General features: G+C 43.3%; 2 protein-coding genes across 2 annotated transcripts; one reads left to right on the plus strand and one right to left on the minus strand.

The window, feature by feature from the left end:
- Positions 1–237: 237 nt before the first annotated feature.
- On the minus strand, positions 238–873 carry LOC112199419. The gene is made up of 3 exons (XM_024340440.2): positions 588–873; positions 401–457; positions 238–276 (listed from the first exon to the last, which is right to left on the minus strand). The coding sequence occupies exons 1-3, from the start codon at positions 853–855 to the stop codon at positions 263–265; spliced, it is 339 nt and encodes a 112-aa protein (XP_024196208.2). The 5' UTR covers positions 856–873; the 3' UTR covers positions 238–262.
- Positions 874–1,867: 994 nt separating this feature from the next.
- On the plus strand, positions 1,868–3,817 carry LOC112195830 (histidine-containing phosphotransfer protein 1). The gene is made up of 6 exons (XM_024336044.2): positions 1,868–2,240; positions 2,393–2,523; positions 2,659–2,727; positions 3,145–3,216; positions 3,336–3,408; positions 3,499–3,817. The coding sequence occupies exons 1-6, from the start codon at positions 2,181–2,183 to the stop codon at positions 3,556–3,558; spliced, it is 465 nt and encodes a 154-aa protein (XP_024191812.1). The 5' UTR covers positions 1,868–2,180; the 3' UTR covers positions 3,559–3,817.
- Positions 3,818–19,512: the final 15,695 nt, after the last annotated feature.

A 19,512-nucleotide genomic window follows, 5' to 3' on the forward strand; every position in this document is an offset into this window, starting at 1 on the left:
AAGAAAATACCTTTAATATGTTCGAAAGTAAAATTTTACTTCAAATTGCAGCAAACCTTTACTCTCTTCTAAATGCTTCTCACAGTCCTTATATTCCTTACAGATTGACACAACCTGCCCATCATAAACAACAGTAGAAAACTGTCTTCAGCGAAATCCAAAATAAACTCAATTAAAGAATCTGCTAAGACAAACTCTGCAGTACCTCATTGAGCTCCGCCACCGATTGTGCCAGCCTCTGGGATTCGACTCGACATCTGGATCAGCCAGCTTGACCTAATTTAATTTCCAATTTCCTTCTCTATGAGTAAAACTCAAATCTAATAACAAAGCAGTAAAACTCGTAGTGAAATATTTACTAAACCCTAACCATTCCAATCACAGTAATTGAAAATCATACCGATAATTCCTTCCATGTCTTCTCTGCAGATTCTAGCTTCGTAATCAAATACGGCGCCTGCAATTTTAACAACAGTTGACACAAGAAAATTACTCAGGCAACCTCAGTTCGTTTCTCGGCAAACAATCTCCATGGAAACTAAAGCAAAAACTTAATAAGGAAGTTACAAATTGCTTAATGGACTGACCGCCATGCAAATGATTCGTGGAGCTCTGAGATGAGGTTTGGGGATGGCGATGGAAGTCCATGAATTGTCGGTGAAACGGTGTCGTGCTGGGATTGCGAGTAATCGCGGCGGTGCGGAGGTGGTGGTGAGGCCACTCATTGCCGCCGTGGGGAAGAAAAGCGCGGCGGCTCTTCTTGACCTTCTCCGGGAGAGGCACAATCCTCTGCTCCGCGAGCGGCGGAGGAGAAGGAGCACTGTAACGCTGCGGTGCTGACCCGGAGGAGAGCATCAGCCACTGCTCGGTCGTCGAACACTGTAGGGGCTGAGGTTGAGGAGGGAAGAGGGTTGAGTAGGGAAGAGCTGGATGGTGCGGGGGGGGGGGGGGTTAGATTTGGTTCCGAGACGGTAAGTGAAGGAGAAAAGAGATGTTTCGGGGGTTTCAACCAGAATTTTTTTTTTTTTTTAATGGACAGCTGTCTTTTTTTTATTGGGTGTGGTCAGCGTGGGCTGACTAGCCCTGGTCAGTGAAGTTCTTTCCATTTTATAAAGAGGATTAGAAAGTAAGCTAAATTTTAATATACAAGCCTTGTCTTTTAAAATGAAAATCATACTATTCAAGGGTTGCTACACATGGGTTGCAGTGGATTATAGCTAACTCTAAATTTGAAAAAAAAAAAGCTTAATTTTAATTTTAAAAATTAATTTAATTTTTTTTGGTTACAAAAGAGCCCACATAGACCCAAAAATGAAAGAAAAGTAAAAATTAAAATTTTAAAAGAAGCATACCCAAATTTTCCAAAATTAGCTAAAATATTATTAATTAAATATTAAAATATTTAGTTAACCACCCTATGCTAAAATCCTAACTCCAGCCTTGATATTACTTATGATGATAGGATGATAAAGACTTATTGGTGGGGAAAATTGAAAACTTAGGTTTATATAATGCTTGTAGCAAATGAAAGAATGACTTTGGTTGTCCAAAAAAAGGAAAATGACTTTGTAATTTAGTGAGGAAAAAGAAGCATGAAGAAGAAATGCACATTCTTAATAAATCTTAAAAAAGGAAAATGAAGTCACTTATGTGTTCAACACTCAAAACCCATGTACAACTTACAATGAGGACCAGTAGTTATTGGCCAAGAAAAATCAATCAGGACCAATAGTTTTTTTCTTTTAGTTTTTTAAAATAAAAAAGGGTCTAAAAACTAGAAATGAATGGAAATAAAAAATAAATAAAAAATAGAGAGAGAGAGAGAGAGAGAGAGAGAGAGGAGATTAAATGCTCATAAATCAGTAAAGAAATGGCCAATGCCCATTGTGGGGTTTATGATTCTGTGAATAAAACTACTAAAACAACCAGAGCACATATCCACGGAGAGAGAGAGAGAGAAGAAGGGGGTCAGGGTCAGACTCTACAACTAGTACTAGGCAATAGACAGACCCAAAACAAAGCTTGGATTTTGTTTCTTTCACATTGAACTTATCAAATCCTTTTCAGGGTTTCCAAGCATTTATATGTTTGTGCAATAATTCCTCAAGATCTGTAATTTCAAGGCACAAGCTTTTGCTGCTGCTGGGTCTGTCTGTGTAGGGAGGAACAAAACCAAAAACATGGAGGTGGGTCAGATGCAGAGACAGTGGGTTGACTACACAAAGTCCTTGTTTCTGGAGGTAAGGAACAGAAAAATGTTGAGGATTTATGAATAATTTTCAGATGGGTTTGTTTTGGTTTTGTTGAATTTTGGTTGGTTTTGCCTTTTTGTTGTGTTCTTGATTTTGTTTGGTCATTTTTGTTTTCTGGTGGGTTTTTGGGGGGAGAGAAGGGGCTTTTGGATGGACAGTTTCTGCAGCTTCAACAGCTTCAAGATGAGAGCAACCCAGATTTTGTTGTGGAAGTGGTGTCTCTATTCTTTGATGATTCTGAGAAGCTTCTCAATGATATCACCCGAGCTCTGTAAGGACCCAAGATTTTTCCTTTTCAATCTGTCTTTTTCTCTTTTGGATTGGGTTGCTCGGTTTTGTGTTCATGCTTTGCTTTTGGATACTTCGATTTTCATGGGGTTTTGCGTCTTTTGTTTTCATTGAACAGAGAGCAGCCAAGTGTAGACTTCAAAAAGATTGGTGCCCATGTTCACCAGTTCAAGGGTAGCAGCTCCAGGTACACATAAATTTCCCTTTTTTTTCTCTTAAATAGAAAATTACAGAAAGTAATGTCTCAAATTGAGGCATGAGCTAAATGATCCATTTACAAATCTTGGCTTTTTGGTTACTGCAACAATCGTTTAATGTCTCTCAAAATTGGGTTATGAGCTAAATGATCCACTTACAAATCTTGGCTTTTTGGTTACTGCAACAATCGTTTAATGTCTCTCAAAATTGGGTTATGAGCTAAATGATCCACTTACAAATCTTGGCTTGTTGGTTACTGCAACATTCTTTAAATGTCTCGCAAACATGGGTTAATTCCACTATCTGCATCCTTCAAATTAAACTATGCAAGAACCTTAATCTAGTTTCAGATCTAGGACATCAAAAAGGTCTAAAGCTCACTGTGGTGAATTTTGTTGTTTGACAGTGTTGGTGCACAAAGAGTTAAAAATGGCTGCATTCCTTTCCGCAACTTCTGCGAGGAACAAAACATTGAAGGGTAAGTTTCCTCAACGCTCCTCAGATATAAACACTCCTAGATTAGCTTTCGTATAAGCTTTTTCTTTATCAGCTCTTGAAAATTAATGAAAAAGTTAACTGAGATCTTGTTGTTAACAGGTGTATCAGATGTCTTCAACAATTAAAGCAAGAGTACTACCTTGTGAAGAACAAGCTTGAAACTCTTTTCGCGGTGAGTAGAATACACTGATTTATTCTGCTGAACTCGTAATTTATTTATCTATGCTTTTGTTTCTTAAGATTACATATTGTTGATTGCCAGATGGAGCAACAAATTGTGGCAGCTGGTGGGTCAATTCCTATGTTGGAATTAAGTTTCTAAGCCTACAATTTGTCAAAAGAAAACAAGAAAGTTGGGAGGTTGTAGAAAATCTCTTCAAGATTATTGTATAACACCTCTCTAAATTGATTGAAAGTTCTCTTTCACTAATGAATTATGCTTGTATGAATTGTATGGAAAGGAGTTTTCTGTCTGGTACAACTTCTTAATGAACCTTCAAGGGTCAAATAACCTTGTTACCTTTGTAACCTATGCTTTTCTTTTATTTACTTGCTATAATTTTGTACATGAGTTTTGTTCATTGGAAATTATTTACTAGCTGCTCATTTACATGTCCATTCAGATCTAGGGTGGTTTTTAGACTTGAGAAAAGAATTGGTTATGTTTGAAGTTAAAAGCGCAGAAATCGATTTTGAGTTTGCATATGACACCATGAGAAAACTGACAGCTTGCAGTTTTTGCTTTGTGGAACCTTTGCAGTGAATCAAGTTTGTTTTTGTTGTTCTGTTTGATGGTCTCTATTCTATTATTAGCCCTTGGTTGTCATCCTGCTATCAGAGATTAAACTAATGATAATGGAGAGCCTGTCTACTTTGAGGAATCTAATATAAAAAGAAATATGAATCCATTCGAAAGATTTGATTCTTTGAAGCCTTGGTGGTCAATCTTGATCTGCTTTGGTTGTCTCTGTGTCTTTTGCTAAAGCACGAAAACGTGGAGAATCCATGTATAAAGTCAATCACCAAAGTGGCCATTAAGTTCTTGCTCCTTAATCAAAATTATCCTTGTTTGGTTGCGGAGAATAAAAGGAGAAAGGGAAGCACCATCGTCAGCCTAGGTGCCTAACCAAACAAATTTAGAGCTCTGATACAAGTGTGGTTACAACAACTTTACTTCTGCGTCTTAGGGTTCATAATCATCAAGCAAAGAGCTGCATTTCAATTGTTGATACTTGAAGACTACTACATAGAATTTTCCATCGAGTCAGTTCATTTGGTTCAGAAACCAATCGAATTATTTAAATTAGTCAGTGTAGAGAAACGAAATGAGTCAAATGATTGATGCATACATCAATAGATACAAAGTGGTCTACATAAAAAGCCTTCAATATTGTGAAAATTATTGATAGAATCAACTTCAAAAACATGGCTTCAAAATTTTGATGCAGCACTGCATAAGATACACTGTTGGCAGGTCAGAGATGGTGAAATAGCAATAATAACAGAGAAGGTGATAATTAAGTTTTGTTGGTTGCAATGATCCTAAATTCTTTAATCTCCTAGTTGTTCTTTTAATAAGCAAACCATCCTTGTCAAAATCAAACAGAAAGAGAGTAACATTATCTTCTTCAAGTCATTAGTGACACTTGTGCAATAAAAATATACATAATCATGGGTTGCTTATAGGCACAATGAACAGCTTTTGGTTTGTTAAACTTATAAGCCAAAGACCAAAATTCCAATGACAATTTCTATACTCCTGGCCGGTTCTGTATCCTTTTCTCTGTGCTAAAATTAATATTAGAATACCTACTCGGCAGGCTCAGTTTGATTTGGCGGTTTCTGCCACAGGTTTTTTTTGCTCTTCAAAACTAGCTAATACAGCAGACTGCTTTGAATCGCTAAGCCGTTTCTGCGAAAAGTTTATAATATGCCCTGGGGATTTACTTTGTCCGATACTTTGACTAATTTTCCTTGGTTTTGATGAATCAAAATTTCCCCATCTCTGGATTCAATATCATCAGCAAAAACTTTGATGTGTTTGAGTTTGAAGCTTTGGCTCAGATGTCACCGTCCAAGAGAACTGCACCAAGAAGTTTCCCCAAGAAAGTTCCCTGCACAATAATAACATATGAGAACAAAGATCATTCAATAGAGGGGGACCAAATGTACTTGGGATCAAGTTAAAAGCTCATGTCATAAATTTCTCAAGCTCTTTAAATGCGTATCATCTTATTCCCAGCCGATCAATCTTTCTTTTATGGAAACAAACTGTGGGGTAACCAAACTCTGAACTCCCAGTCAGTTCTTGTTTTCAATTATGCTGTCAGGGTAACAGTTTCACAACATAGCAGCCCAATATATAGTAACAGAACATTGACCAAAATGGTTGGGAAATGTTCTCTTGGCAAACATTCCTTGCATGTTATGTTTCGTACTGTCAATTTGAATCAATGATCAAATATGTAGTGCAGATTATTCTCTCAATGCATAGCATGCTAGATATCACAAACAGAAGAATATTCCTAAAATCGCTACATGCATGAAAAACCTGTCATAATACAGCTAAAGTATTTAGGCATTTTCTTAGATAAGAAGCATTACCATGTGGTGATAGCTATGGTGCAATTGTTGCAAACGGTATAGCCTTGACAGCAATCGCCGGGCAAACAGTGCTTCTGGTGTTGTCTTCTTCGTGCTGCGCAGCCTTTTTAATATTTTTGGAAAATAACTAACTCTCTGCTGGATGCCAAGAGGAATGAGTGTGATGTTAAGTGAGGAATCAAACACAGACTTTGCAGCCAACGGGTCAAGAAACATATTGAACTCTGCATATTCACTGGAAGGAATCGAAAACACATTTCCTTTGTCATTTTCACTGCGGCTGATATGTCCTCCAACTATATACACATCCTCCAATGAACATCATCATCATGGTATCATGTCATTGTTAGCTTGATAGACATTGTTCGTATATTATGAACTAAACCAACTTACCTGAATTAGAGAGCTAGTGTTATTTTCCGACAAAATAATGCTTGCTAGAGTCAATGGTCCATTGGTCAATATGGTAACCTTAGATCCTGGATCCAATGTTTTCAGCACAGGCTCCCAAACTTCCAACGCTAGTGGAGTCAAATAGAATAAAGGCAAAGAGAAAGTTTGGGAATTTCTTATGTATCTTGATTTCTAAAAATAGAGTATATATACAAAGTATGCAGAAACCTAATAGGAAAGTGATTACCTAATTACATCGTAATATACTCCCCCTTAACTACATAACATTCTAAATAATTACACAATCCTAATTACATAACAATTTCTACAATCAAGGAATACAATTAAGGAGTGACTCATTCCAACACTCCCCCTCAGGTTGAAGCATACAGATCACGTATGCCCAACTTATCAAGTGAGTCATAAAATGCCCTACTAGAAATTGCCTTTGTGAGAATGTCTGCCAACTTCTCCTCAGAAGGTACAAAGGGAAAATAAATAATATGCTGATCCAACTTCTCTTTAATGAAATGTCTATCAACTTCCACATGTTTGGTTCTATCATGCTGGACAAGATTATGAGCAATTTCAACCACAGCTTTGTTATCACAAAACAAGGGCATGGCCTTTTTTTGTTTGAATCCCAAATCCTTCAACAAATGCCTCAACTATAACATCTCACAAACTCCACTGGCCATTCCTCTATATTCTGCTTCAGCACTAGAGCGGGCCACCACTTTCTGCTTCTTACTCTTCCAAGTAACCAAATTCCCACCAACAAACGTAAAGTAACCAGAGGTAGATCTCCTATCAGTTATACAACCTTCCCAATTTGCGTCTGTATACCCCAAAACATCCAAATGCCTATGCTTAGAGAACACCAACCCCTTGCCTGGGGCAGACTTCAAATACCTCAAAATTCTAATCACAACTTCCATATGAGCCTCACTAGGATTATGCATAAACTGACTCACAACACTAACCGCATAAGCTAAATCTGGTCTAGTGTGCGACAAATAAATTAATCTCTCAACTAACCTTTGATATCTGCCATTGTTTGTGGGTACCTGCTCCGGATACTCACCTAACCGATGGTTCTGCTCCATAGGTGTATCAGCTGGTGTACAATCGAGCATACCTGTTTCTGCTAACAGATCAAGAACATACTTTCTCTAGCTCAACATAATACAATCTTTTCCTTGAGCAACTTCAATCCCCAAGAAATATTTTAAAATCCCCAACTCTTTCATCTCAAACTCTGCAGACTCTCTTTGCAACTTCCTCATCTCCTCAATATCATTACCTGTCACTACCATGTCATCTACATAAATAATTAGAGCTGTGACTCTACCTTTCTGATGCTTAAGGATTAGAGTATGATCAGATCGAGTTGCTCTACCTGTATCCAATCTGTTTCATAAAAGTTGTGAATCAACCAAACCAAGCTCTTGGGGACTGTTTGAGGCCATATAGAGACTTCCTTAGACGACACACCACCCTGGTCCCAGTGGAAGTACCATACCCCGGAGGCAAGCCCATGTAGACTTCTTCATTCAAATCACCATGTAAGAAAGTATTCTTAACATCAAACTGTTGAAGAGGCCAATCAAGATTAGCTGCTAGAGATAGAAGTACCTGAATTGTATTGATTTTTGCTATTGGGGCAAAAGTTTCATCATAGTCCACGCCATACTTCTGGGTGTAACCCTTTGCTACCTGCACCCAACTGTTTTCTTTCCAGGAGGTGGTGATACTAACTCCCACGTTTGATTTTTCTCAAGTGCATCCATCTCCACGACGATTTCTTTTGCCCACTTCTCATCCCTCATTGCATCCTGCACTTTACTAGGAAGTGACACAGAAGTTAATTTATTCACAAAGGCTACATATGGTTTAGATAACCTATGAGTAGACACATAATTAGCTATAGGGTATTTGGTCTTAGCACATAAACTTGGTTCATATTTCTTGGGAGGCTGACCACGATTGGACCGTTCTGGTAAGACTCGGGTTTGAACATGTGTAGAATCAATTAAAGGAGTAACACTATTAGACAAAGGTGGGTTATAGGACAAAGGCAAACTACTACGTACCTCAGATGAAGATTGAACAGGGGAGACTACTGATGGAGAGAGAGAGACTGAATGATTAGGAGCTCTCTTCTTGAAGGGTAGACGATTCAGCAATTGTCTTTTCTGTTTCGGAATTCATAATGCTCAGGTTTTTGATGTGATCCTCGATGGTGACACTCTTGAATAGCATATCGTCGACGTATACTTCCATTATTTTCCCGATATGATCTGCAAACATGGTATTAACTAACCTTTGGTACGTTGCTCCAACAATTTTCAAGCCAAACGACATTACCTTGTAGTAATATAGACCCTTGTCAGTGGTGAAGGATGTGTGCTCTTATTAACTAACCTCTGGTACGTTGCTCCATGGCGATTTGGTTGTACCCCAAGAATGCGTCTATGAAGCTCAAAAGCTTGTGGCCCGCTGTGGAATCGACAAGTTGGTCAATTCTTGGCAGGGGAAAACTGTCCTTTGGGCAGGCCTTGTTTAGGTTGGTGTAGTCAATGCACATTCGCCATTTTCCATTGGGTTTCTTTACCATTACAACATTTGATAGCCATGTCGGGTAGGATACTTCCTTGACGAACCCGATATCTTAGAGTTTCTTGACTTCTTCCTGGATGGCTTTATACTTTTCTTCTGTGAAAGCCATTCTTTTCTGTCTAATAGGTGGAACGTCCGGCGATATGGTGAGTTTATGAGTGAGTAGGTCTGGCAAGCGGGAGTATGAATTTCATAAGAGAAGGACGTCTCGGGAGCACAATGTAGATGCCTAAGGATCATAGATGACTCATCCATCTTACCCTTATTTTGCCTTTCCATTCTTTTTATGTTTTTTTCTATGTTTTATTTAGTTATATTTTGCTAAACCTTTTTCTAGGGATAACATGATGCCCTATCATGATTATTTATGTACTTTGGTGTTATATTGATGGATTTATAGTTTCTTTATGATGAATGCTTAATCACTATTTGAATTGATGCTTTGTGTTTAAGTTCTTTGATTGATCACCTTAGGGCTTTGCATTTAGAAATTGGAAGACAAATTTGAAGCAGAGATGCAATATAATTTGATTAGCTCTTGTGATTAAGTGTGGTAAACTACATTATTAATACTTGAGAAAGACTAATGGTTTACTTGATTCTCTTATTTTCTAGAACGTAATGAATCCTTGCATGTTAAATTTATACCTGAGAAGGATAGACTACATATCTACGGTATAAGATCTTTACCCGAGAGGGAGAGCATCATACACTTAAGGAAAACTTTGGTCTAGGGTACCTGAGAAGTACTTAGATACGGGAATTATCATATAGAGAAACAAAAGAATCTGTTAATTGCATCGAAACATAAATAGGATTATTAGTGGTTGATTCTGATACCCTAGGTTTTATCATCTTTGCTTTTCAACTTATAAACTTTATTTTGTTTGTTTGTTTGTTTCACAGTATTTCTCTATTTGAAAATCTAAAAATAATATCTTATTTCTCGATTGTTCATTGTGTTGTTAGGATTTTGTGTTTGGATTAATTGAGTTAGGATTTGAATTGATTATCAATCCTCAGTTAGAACGATCTCGTACTTGCACACTATACTAATGATGATTCGTGCGCTTGCGAGTTTTAATTAAAATTTCACAACAGTCAGCTATCAACCACTAACATTAGCTGTACTTACATAGGCATTTGCAAGCATAATTAGCTACAATGAGCCACGCTCATACTACCGTCAGCGGTACCAACTCCTGCCAAAGGAGTGACCTACGGAAACACAGCCAAGCAGGCTACCGCCTGAGCCCCGGCTTACCCCCAGATCATTGCCGATGCGCCGCCATGCGCTGGGCCCCAAGACAGCATCAGAAGCTCCAAAAGCTGGGGACTAAAGCACATCAGTCCCACATCGAAAAAATGGAGAAGATCAGCTCCCTCCTCACCTGTAAAAGGTTCTCTCCTCTCTCCCTCATTAATTACGCATGTACTACTTACCTACGGTTACTTTGTCAACATAAATACATTGACTAACTTAGGCATCGGAGTAGAGAAGACCGCCCAACGCGGTCTCCCTCTGACACCCTCTGTATTTTACTTGACTGGTAAACGGAAGTTCTGAATATCACAAGTAGCGGTCCATCCATCGGATCAGTGTTAACCGAAGTCCAGCTACCACTAAACTTTTAGACATTAACATTGGCACCGTCTGTGGGAATCCTTGAACAAAAGGTGATCCACCACTACCATGACTAGCGGTAGCGGGGAAAACGCTCAGCAGCAAGCGGACCAGTCCGCGGGACCCCCACCCCACAAACCTAGCAGCTAACGTTGACCCAGTGGTAAACGTTAATTGTGCATTATTCAATACCCCATCAAACCTTGCGACGGAGACCCAGCCGGGTAGCAGTCGCCCACTGGTCGGGGACCTCGCCGCTATGTATGAGCTGGCATTGGTGGACCTCCACAAGGCAAACAAGGAGCGCGAGCAGGAGCTCATAGAGAAGGCTGAGGCCCAAAAGCAGGTGGCCACGCTGATGTCAAAATTCGACGAATTAAAAAAGGCGCTGGAAGCAAAAGCTAACACAGCACAGAGGGAGCAATCGCGGAGCACCAAACACAGTCGACCCAATACAGGCGGGATAGTACCCGTACCAGTCATACAGATGCAGGTACCGCTGAACCCACCAGAGGTGATGGGCCCACCTCCTCTGCCCCGCCTAATGATGGAGCAGGAGGCGGAGTCACAGCCAAACGCCAGCCGCCCAATAGCCAGGGCCAGAACAGAAGGTAATCCACCTACCCCCAGGCGGGAGATGATTTAGCGGAACCTCCAGGCGAGATCCGCTGGAGACGCAACCGCCCTAATCCTGAAAAGGATGCAACACTTAGAGCAAAGGCTAATCCGGGCGGAGGCAGGCGCCCCAGTGCAAACACCAAATCCGACCTTTACATCCAGACCAGGATCATTCACTGCCAGGATCCTACAGGCCGTCAGACCAGCACACGCAAAGACACCAAAGATGTCACACTACAACCGCATGTCCGACCCCTTCGTCCACATGGACAACTTCAAGAAGATTACTAACAATAAGGGATTTGATGACGCCACCCTCTGCCACTTGTTTAGCGAAACGTTGGACAGCGAGGCAATGAGCTGGTTCTTCGAATGTCCGCCAGGCTCCATCGGCTCATTCCACGCACTGTCAAACGCTTTCCTATCTCAGTTCATCCTATTGACTGCTGGACATCACAACATAACTCAACTGTTCAACCTCAAGCAGGGGATAGCGGAAACATTAAAGGGCTTCGTCACCAGGTAGCGAGCGGCGGCATCTCAGTGCCGCGATCTCGACAAGACAATGGCGTTGGCAGCCTTCAAGCAAGGACTCTTCAAGGGACCATTTCTCTATCATCTCAATTACAATCATCCAAATGCCGCATATGACCATGTCATGAGTGAGGCGGTGATCCATGCACAGGCAGAATTCATCACGTATGGAGAAACCCCCCCCCCCCCACCGCCACCAACGCCTACAAAGTCCACCCAACCTTCCCCAGCAATCAGGAGACCGCTAGCAAAACCTTTGCTACGCCTCCAACGGATAAGAAGAGAGAGTGGCAACAAAGCACTTACCAGAACAAGCGGCAGAAGGACCAGCATTACAACAAGGGCAACCACTCATCCCAGGGGGATAACCGTAATAAACAGACAGAGTCCTCTCAGCGGTATGTAGTGTTCACGGTCCTCACGGCCTCGTATGAAGAAATATACGACCAGTGCAAGGATCAGATTCCACCACCACCCCTGTAGATACCTCTACTAGCAAGCTACTTTGTTACATCACCAAGCACAAGTAACACCCTCTTTTGGGGGCCCACAAGCCATGGTGGGGCCCAACCGAGACATGCATCTCGTAGCCCGATGTCCAAGCAACATCACGGTAGTCGGAAGCGGCCAATACCTCGCTGGGAAGCCACCTTCCCGGCCTTGCCAACATGCCTCCACAATATGGCTTTCTAGGCTAGAATAGTGGGTTTAGTATCCCATATGGAAGAAAATGTAATGTGGAGGGGTTCCCTTACCTATAAAAAAGACCTACCCACTTAGATCACCATCCCATTACATCTTATGTAATCCTCTTGGGCCGCAAGGCCCAACACACCAGTTAAGCTTTGAAGTGGACGTAGTTTCCCGCTAAGGCGGGAGACGAACCACTATACTTCTTGTCTCTCTCTCTCTCTCTCTCTCTCTCTCTCTCTCTCTCTCTCTCTCTTTCTCTAAAGCTAACTAGAGACCCCCGCGGACTCTAACGTTAACATTGGCGCCGTCTGTGGGAAGCCAACACAAGGGCTTCGTCACTTATCATTGAGTTAAGTCATCTTAACAGAGCTCAAAATAATTTTTCTCTGAATTATATAATTGATATTCTTAGCGGCACATTGGCCTTTTTCGACAACATCAACCCAGCGGTAAAACAAAACAAAAAAAATCTACCGCCAGCAGCTCCAGCGGCACCGCTAGCCTTTTTCAGCGGACAAACGCCATCTTCGAGCCAGTCACGGCAGCTCGCCACAGCAGCTCCAGCGGCACCACTAGCCTTTTTTCAGCGGAAAAATGCCATCTTCGAGCTAGTCACGGCAGCTCGTCATAACAACTCCAGCGGCACCGCTAGCCTTTTTCAGCGGACAAACGCCATCTTTGAGCCAATCATGGCAGCTCGCCACAGCAGCTCTAGCGGCACCGCTAGACTTTTTCAGCGGACAAACGCCATCTTCAAGCTAGTCACGGAAGCTTGTCACAACAGCTCCAGCGGCACGGCTAGCCTTTTTCAGCAGTCTTTGAGCCAGTCATGGAAGCTTGTCACAGCAGCTCCAGCAGCACCGCTAGACTTTTTCAGCGGACAAACGCCATCTTCGAGCCAGTCACGGCAGCTCCAGCGGCACCGCTAGCCTATGTTAGCGAGCAACAGCCAAACTGCCATCCCCTTCGAGCCACTTAGCAGCTCCAGTCACAGCAATCCTTGCTCTTCAGCGGCAAACCCTCTAGTTACCCAGCGGCAAATTTCAGCGGCAACCTTCAGTGGCATACCCGCTAGTAGCCCCGCAGCAAATCCCAGCGGAGACTTCAATCCCAGCAGACCTTCACTTCATTGCACATATTTAATCAATTTAATCATATGAGCAAAAGTGCTAATCATTTACCTTATCTTATGTTGACGAGGCACAAGCACCGTTTCAATCAACGAGATCATTAGCCCTCTACTAAGGAACTTTGCCAGAGCAATGGAGTGTCATGCTTGGACAACTCCAACATGATTTGGGTACTTATATCAATTCCAACCCCAACTCACTCCAAATCGGCATACGATAAGGAACTATATCTTATCTTTTACTCTCTTGCAATTACAGCTATTGCTATGCCAATGCCATGCTTTTACTACTTCTAAGCATGCCTACAATATATCACACTTGATATGCATTTACATGTCTTCATGATCCTTAAGCATGCTTACAACAAATACAAGATGTTATTAGCAACTTTACTACAAGTATATGCTATACACATGTCATGCTTCTATTTAATTGCAACTCAATTAAATAAACATGTAGCGCTTAGTTAAACAAACTATGCCACGCTTATTTGTTGATTAGCAAGATTTATATGTACACTATGTAAATATTTTGTCTAAGCCTCTTGGCCACCATATCTTGTCAAACTTTCCCCGAGGGAAATAGACCTAAACGGGTCTAGACTTCACGAGTCTATGGTCTACGACCAACCACCAAGCGGTAAGGCAACGCCTCATAATGACGATGACTGCTGCGCGGCATTATAGTCAAGCTTTTCTCCTCCGGAAAAGAGTAAAGGGACTGGTTAACACAGCCCACGGCAGCCATTGATCCGGCAGTTAACCCCGACGCTTGGGTATCAAAGATTAGGTTCGCTACCTAATGCCCACTGCCTCCGCCGCATCCCCGAGCTCCGCACCCCCGAGCTCCGAGCCCCTAGCTCTGAGCCCACGAGCTCCGCGCTCAAGCGCTCTAACGCTCACGCCTTCGAGGCACCCCTGAGCTCCGCGCTCATGAGCTCTAAGGCTCACGCCTTCATTGCACCCCCGAGCTTCCCACTCATGAGATTCCGCTCATGCCTTCACAGCACCCCGGAGTTCTAACTCTCATGCCTTTGCCACACCTCCGAGCTTCCCGCTCACGCCTTCGCGGCACCCCCGATCTTTCCGCTCACTCCTTCGCGGTACCCATGAGCTTCCAACTCAAGCCTTCCCGACAACCCTCGAGCTTCCTGCTCATGCCTTCCCGGCAACCCCCGAGCTTCCTCCTCATGCCTTCCTGGCAACCCCCGAGCTTCCCGCTCATGCCTTCCCGGCAACCCCCGAGCTTCCCGTTCATGCCTTCCCGGCAACCCCCGAGCTTTCACGGTCTTGCCTTCCGGCATTCCCAAGTTTTACACTCACATCCCCTTGACATAATGCACATTAATGGAACATTGAATTCTTCTACCATTTGTCATTTGCAACAAATTGAATTCTTTTCGCGTTCCACTAATACGAGCGAAAACTAAACAAACTAAAGCGTTCGCGTATTCATCGTTCATGAATTACAAACGCTTGCCTTCACGGCACTCATGCAACTTACACCTCAGGAGCATAACCTCGTCAAGCTAGACCCCATTCGTTTTCTCGTGCGCATCACGCATTTATCATATGCAATCTGTATATTTAGTCTTAGTATGCTCAAACAACCATATGCGTTCTCGAGCCTATACGTCATAAACAATCATACTCGACGACATTCTCATATATACATCAACTTGTATCATGCACCTCGTACATTCGTATATGCCAACGCATATCAATGCAACTCACATACGTTGCTCAATACAACAAGCATTCTCTATATGCGTGCTTTTGTCTTTAAAATGCAGGTTAACGAGTCCCTTCTTACTTACGGAGTTCGGAAACTTGTAGAGGCTCAGTGCCTCCCGGTTACTTATGCTTGATGACATCATGTTTATAACTCCCCAACCAAGAAGCTCCTCTTACTTGGGGACTTCGGGGACTTGTAGATACCTCTACTAGCAAGCTACTTTGTTACATCACCAAGCATAAGTAACACCCTCTTTGGGGGGCCCACAAGCCATGGTGGGGGCCCAACCGAGACATGCATCCCGTAGCTCGATGTCCAAGCTACACCACGGTAGTCGGAAAAGGCCAATACCTCGCCGGGAAGCCTTGCCAACATGCCTCCACAATATGGCTTTCTAGACTAGAATAGTGGGTTTAGCATCCCACATGGAAGAAAATGTAATGTAGAGGGGTTCTGTTACCTATAAAAGGGACCTCCACCCACTTAGATCACCATCCCATTACATCTTATGTAATCCCCTTGGGCTGTAAGGCCCAACACACTAGTTAAGCTTTCAAGTGGACGTAGTTTCCCGCTAAGGCGGGAGACGAACCACTATACTTCTTGTGTGTCTCTCTCTCTCTCTTACTCTCTCTCTTTCTCTAAAGCTAACTAGAGACCTCGCCGACTCTAACGTTAACAACCCCCAAGAAAATACCCAAGGGTGGGAAAGCCCAGGAACACCGGTAAATGGTGCAAATACCATGAGAACAGCGGCCACAACACCAACAATTGCAACGCTCTCAAGATAGCTATCAAGACTTTGTACCGCAATGGTAAGATGGAGCAATTCAAGATCCGCCAACCGCCACCCGTGGTCATCAACATCAAACAAATGGACCGCATCAATACCATTGACGGTGGTGCTCCAATTACCAACATGTCCCACAGGGCAAAAAAGCGTTATGCGCGCGCTAACCACCCCAACGAAGTTTGCAATATCCACTACGAAAGGTCCGCCAAACTCCCAAGATCTGGTTGGGGACCCATTACCTTCTCAGAGGAGGAGGAGCACGGAGTGCATCTACCCTACGACGATCCATTCTTAATCGACGCCATACTAGATAAATGGTCAGTGGGGAGGGTCCTTGTGGACAGCGGATCCGCTGTCAATGTCATCTTTAATGGTTGTTACAGCAAACTCCAGCGGAATAGAAAATTACTCCAGGATCATGAGCCATTGCTCAGCTTCTCTTGAGATATCACGCAACCATTGGGTTCCGACTACATGCGACTAGTTATTGGCATCATCCCATGTATGGCGGAAATCCATATGGAGTTCAACATTGTCGACTGCTTCAGTTCATACAATGCCATCATCGGTCGATCGACACTCAACAAGCTCAAGTGCATCATAGCCGAATACATGCTTATCATGAAGTTCCCTGTGCCCAACGGGACAGGCTGTGTCAAAGGAAGTCAACAATTGGCACGAGAATGCTACTCCACAACTGTAGCATGGTTGACGCGTTGCCATGAGATACTTACAGTAAGAAACCATGCGCCACCGCCAGACATCTTTGAGGACCCCAGAGATGACGAGAAGAAATATGTCAAAAAGGAGCCTGTCAACCCAGAAACATCTTTGAGGGTTATCATCATCTCCGACGAGCACCCTGAGTGGACAGTCCGCATCGGCCCTCAGCTAGACACAGAGGTAGCGGAACTCACCCAGTTTCTACGCGACAACGCCGCTGTCTTTGCATGGTCCTACGCTGACATGCCAGGCATCTCCCCTAAGATCATCACACACAAACTGAGCATCAAACCATCCTCCTACCCTGTCAAGTAGTGGCGGAGGGCCTTCGATGAGGAAAGATATCATGCAATTGGGGAGGAAGTCGCAAAACTACAGAACATCAGGTTCATCCGCCAAGTCAATTACCCTCAGTGGATTTCCAGCCTGATCATGGTCAAGAAACCTAGCGGGAAATGGCAGATGTGTGTCAACTTCAAGGGCCTCAACAAGGCATGCCCCAAGGACAGTTTCCTGCTACCCCGCATAGACCAACTGGTCGATGCCACCACTGGACACGAGCTACTAAGCATGATGGACGCCTTCTCCGGTTACAATCAGATCAAGATGCACCTTGGTGACCAGGAGTGCACCGCCTTCACCACCGACAAGGGCCTATACTGTTACAATGTCATGCCCTTCAGTTTGAAGAACGCCGGCACAACTTACCAGCGGTTGATGAATTCCATGTTCGTTGAGCATCTGGGCAAAATCATAGAGGTATACGTGGATGACATGCTGGTCAAAAGCATTAAAGCTAGCGGACACGTGGCCAACCTCCGCATGATATTCACCATTCTATTGGCTTATGGCATGCGCCTTAACCCGGAAAAATGTTTCTTTGGCGTCACTGCCAGCAAATTCCTAGGTTACATAGTCAGTGAACGGGGCATAGAGGCCAATCTTGACAAGGTGTAGGCCATCCTCAACATGAAGGCTCCAGAATGGAAAAAACACGTGCAGAGCCTCCAGGGCAAGCTAACTGCTCTCTCTCGGTTCATTTCCAGACTCACTGATAGATTCCTCCCATTCTTCAAATTCCTAAAGACGACACACAAGAAGGTAATCAACTGGAACCCAAACTGTGAGGCGGCATTCCAGGGCTTAAAATAGTACTTGGCAGCAGTCCCACTTCTCTCCATTCCTGTGCAAGGAGAGACACTATACATATACCTAGTGGTATCACAATCAGTCGTAAGCTGCGCCATTGTCCGACAAGAGGGCCAGGAGGAGCTCCCCTTATTCTACGCCGGCAGAGGCATGAACGGGGTAGAAACAAGACATGCCCCCTGGAACGACTTGCTCTCGCACTTATTGTTGCCGCTAGACGTCTCCGCCAATATTTTCAAGCCCACACCATTCATGTCTTAACAAACCAACCGCTGAGGTAGGTAATGCAAAACCCTGAGCACTCTGGGCGCCTCAGCAAATGGGCCATCGAGCTCAGCGAGTTCGACATCGACTACAAACCAAGAGCCGCCATGAAAGGTCAGGCGGTGGCAGACTTCATTGCTGAGCTCATCGAGTGTCAAGATGAACCCAGCTAGGGCACACAAGAGGCCAACACGAAAATGATAACTGTTGAGGAACCAGTCCCCCAGCAACAGTCAGACTGGAACCTCCACGTTGATGGCTCCGCTTGCGCCAAGGCCTGCGGCGCCTGAGTCATTCTCATAGGACCGGGTTGACTAAACCTAGAATACGCGTTGAAGTTCAATTTCAAAGCCTCAAACAACATGGCAGAATATGAAGCACTCATTGTCGGCTTACTCCTCGCCATCGACTCGAGCACTGACAGTGTCAACATATTCAGCGATTCCCAGTTAGTCGTTAACCAGGTCAATGACAATTTTCATGCCAAGGACCAACAGTTAGCGGCATACTTGGGGTACGTCAAGACACTCCTCAAAAAATTCAAATTTCACACCATCACACAGATCTCCAGGGAAAAGAACACCAAGGCTGATTCACTAGCGCGGCTAGCAACCGCTCAACTACACCAATGTCCAATGGACACAAGGGTAGAACGCCTTGACAAGCCAAGCATCACAAAAACCCTGGCGGAGATTTTCAACATTGAGACTAGGCCCAGTTGGATGGATGAAATCATCGAATACAAGCGCAATGGAACATTACCAGCGGATAAGGTCGAAGCACGACAGCTCAAGAGAAGAACAACCGGCTACAACGTACAGAATGGCAAACTTTACCGCAAAGGGTTTACTTATCCCAACCTCCGGTGTCTGACCCCAGAAGAGGGAAAAGACGTGCTTACAATGATACACGCCGGGGAGTATGGAAACCACTCGGGCGCCAAGTCTCTGGCCAATCGCACAATGCGACAGGGATACTTTTGGCCCACGCTCGGCGACGACGCCATAAGGGTGTCCAGGTCCTGCTGATAGCTAAATTTATAAGCTATTGATTTTCCTTATTCACACTTAAGATTGTCAATTGTAGCAAGGGTAAACAAGGGTCTTTCCCACAGAGGACTAAGGTTATAACTACTCAAAACAATGTCACAAAAGTGACCACTATTCCTAGCGAACAGCAGTCGAAAACCTAATTAAAAACCTAATCTAAACTAATCAGAAAATTACGAAAATTTACACTAACGTACTAGACATACAGAGCGTCCAGCATACAAAATTTGGTGATTTTTGGAACTGATTTACTATATTAAAAAAATACTAAAAGATAGAGGACAGAAAGTAACGAAAACAGATTTTAAGATGGTTTGAAAACAATATGATAAAGATAGCTAGGGAAGAT

Source organism: Rosa chinensis, chromosome 4 (genome assembly GCF_002994745.2).
Source record: "Rosa chinensis cultivar Old Blush chromosome 4, RchiOBHm-V2, whole genome shotgun sequence".
Classification (NCBI taxonomy): domain Eukaryota; kingdom Viridiplantae; phylum Streptophyta; class Magnoliopsida; order Rosales; family Rosaceae; genus Rosa; species Rosa chinensis.

Excerpts from the sequence above, each read along its gene's own strand:
- LOC112199419 (XM_024340440.2), bottom strand. The coding sequence starts at position 855 with ATGCTCTCCTCCGGGTCAGCACCGCAGCGTTACAGTGCTCCTTCTCCT. Across the intron at positions 458-587 it reads CACGAATCATTTGCATGGCG|GCGCCGTATTTGATTACGAA; the intron begins GTCAGTCCATTA and ends TTAAAATTGCAG.
- LOC112195830 (XM_024336044.2), top strand. The coding sequence starts at position 2,181 with ATGGAGGTGGGTCAGATGCAGAGACAGTGGGTTGACTACACAAAGTCC. Across the intron at positions 2,241-2,392 it reads CAAAGTCCTTGTTTCTGGAG|GGGCTTTTGGATGGACAGTT; the intron begins GTAAGGAACAGA and ends GGGGGAGAGAAG. Across the intron at positions 3,409-3,498 it reads AGCTTGAAACTCTTTTCGCG|ATGGAGCAACAAATTGTGGC; the intron begins GTGAGTAGAATA and ends GTTGATTGCCAG.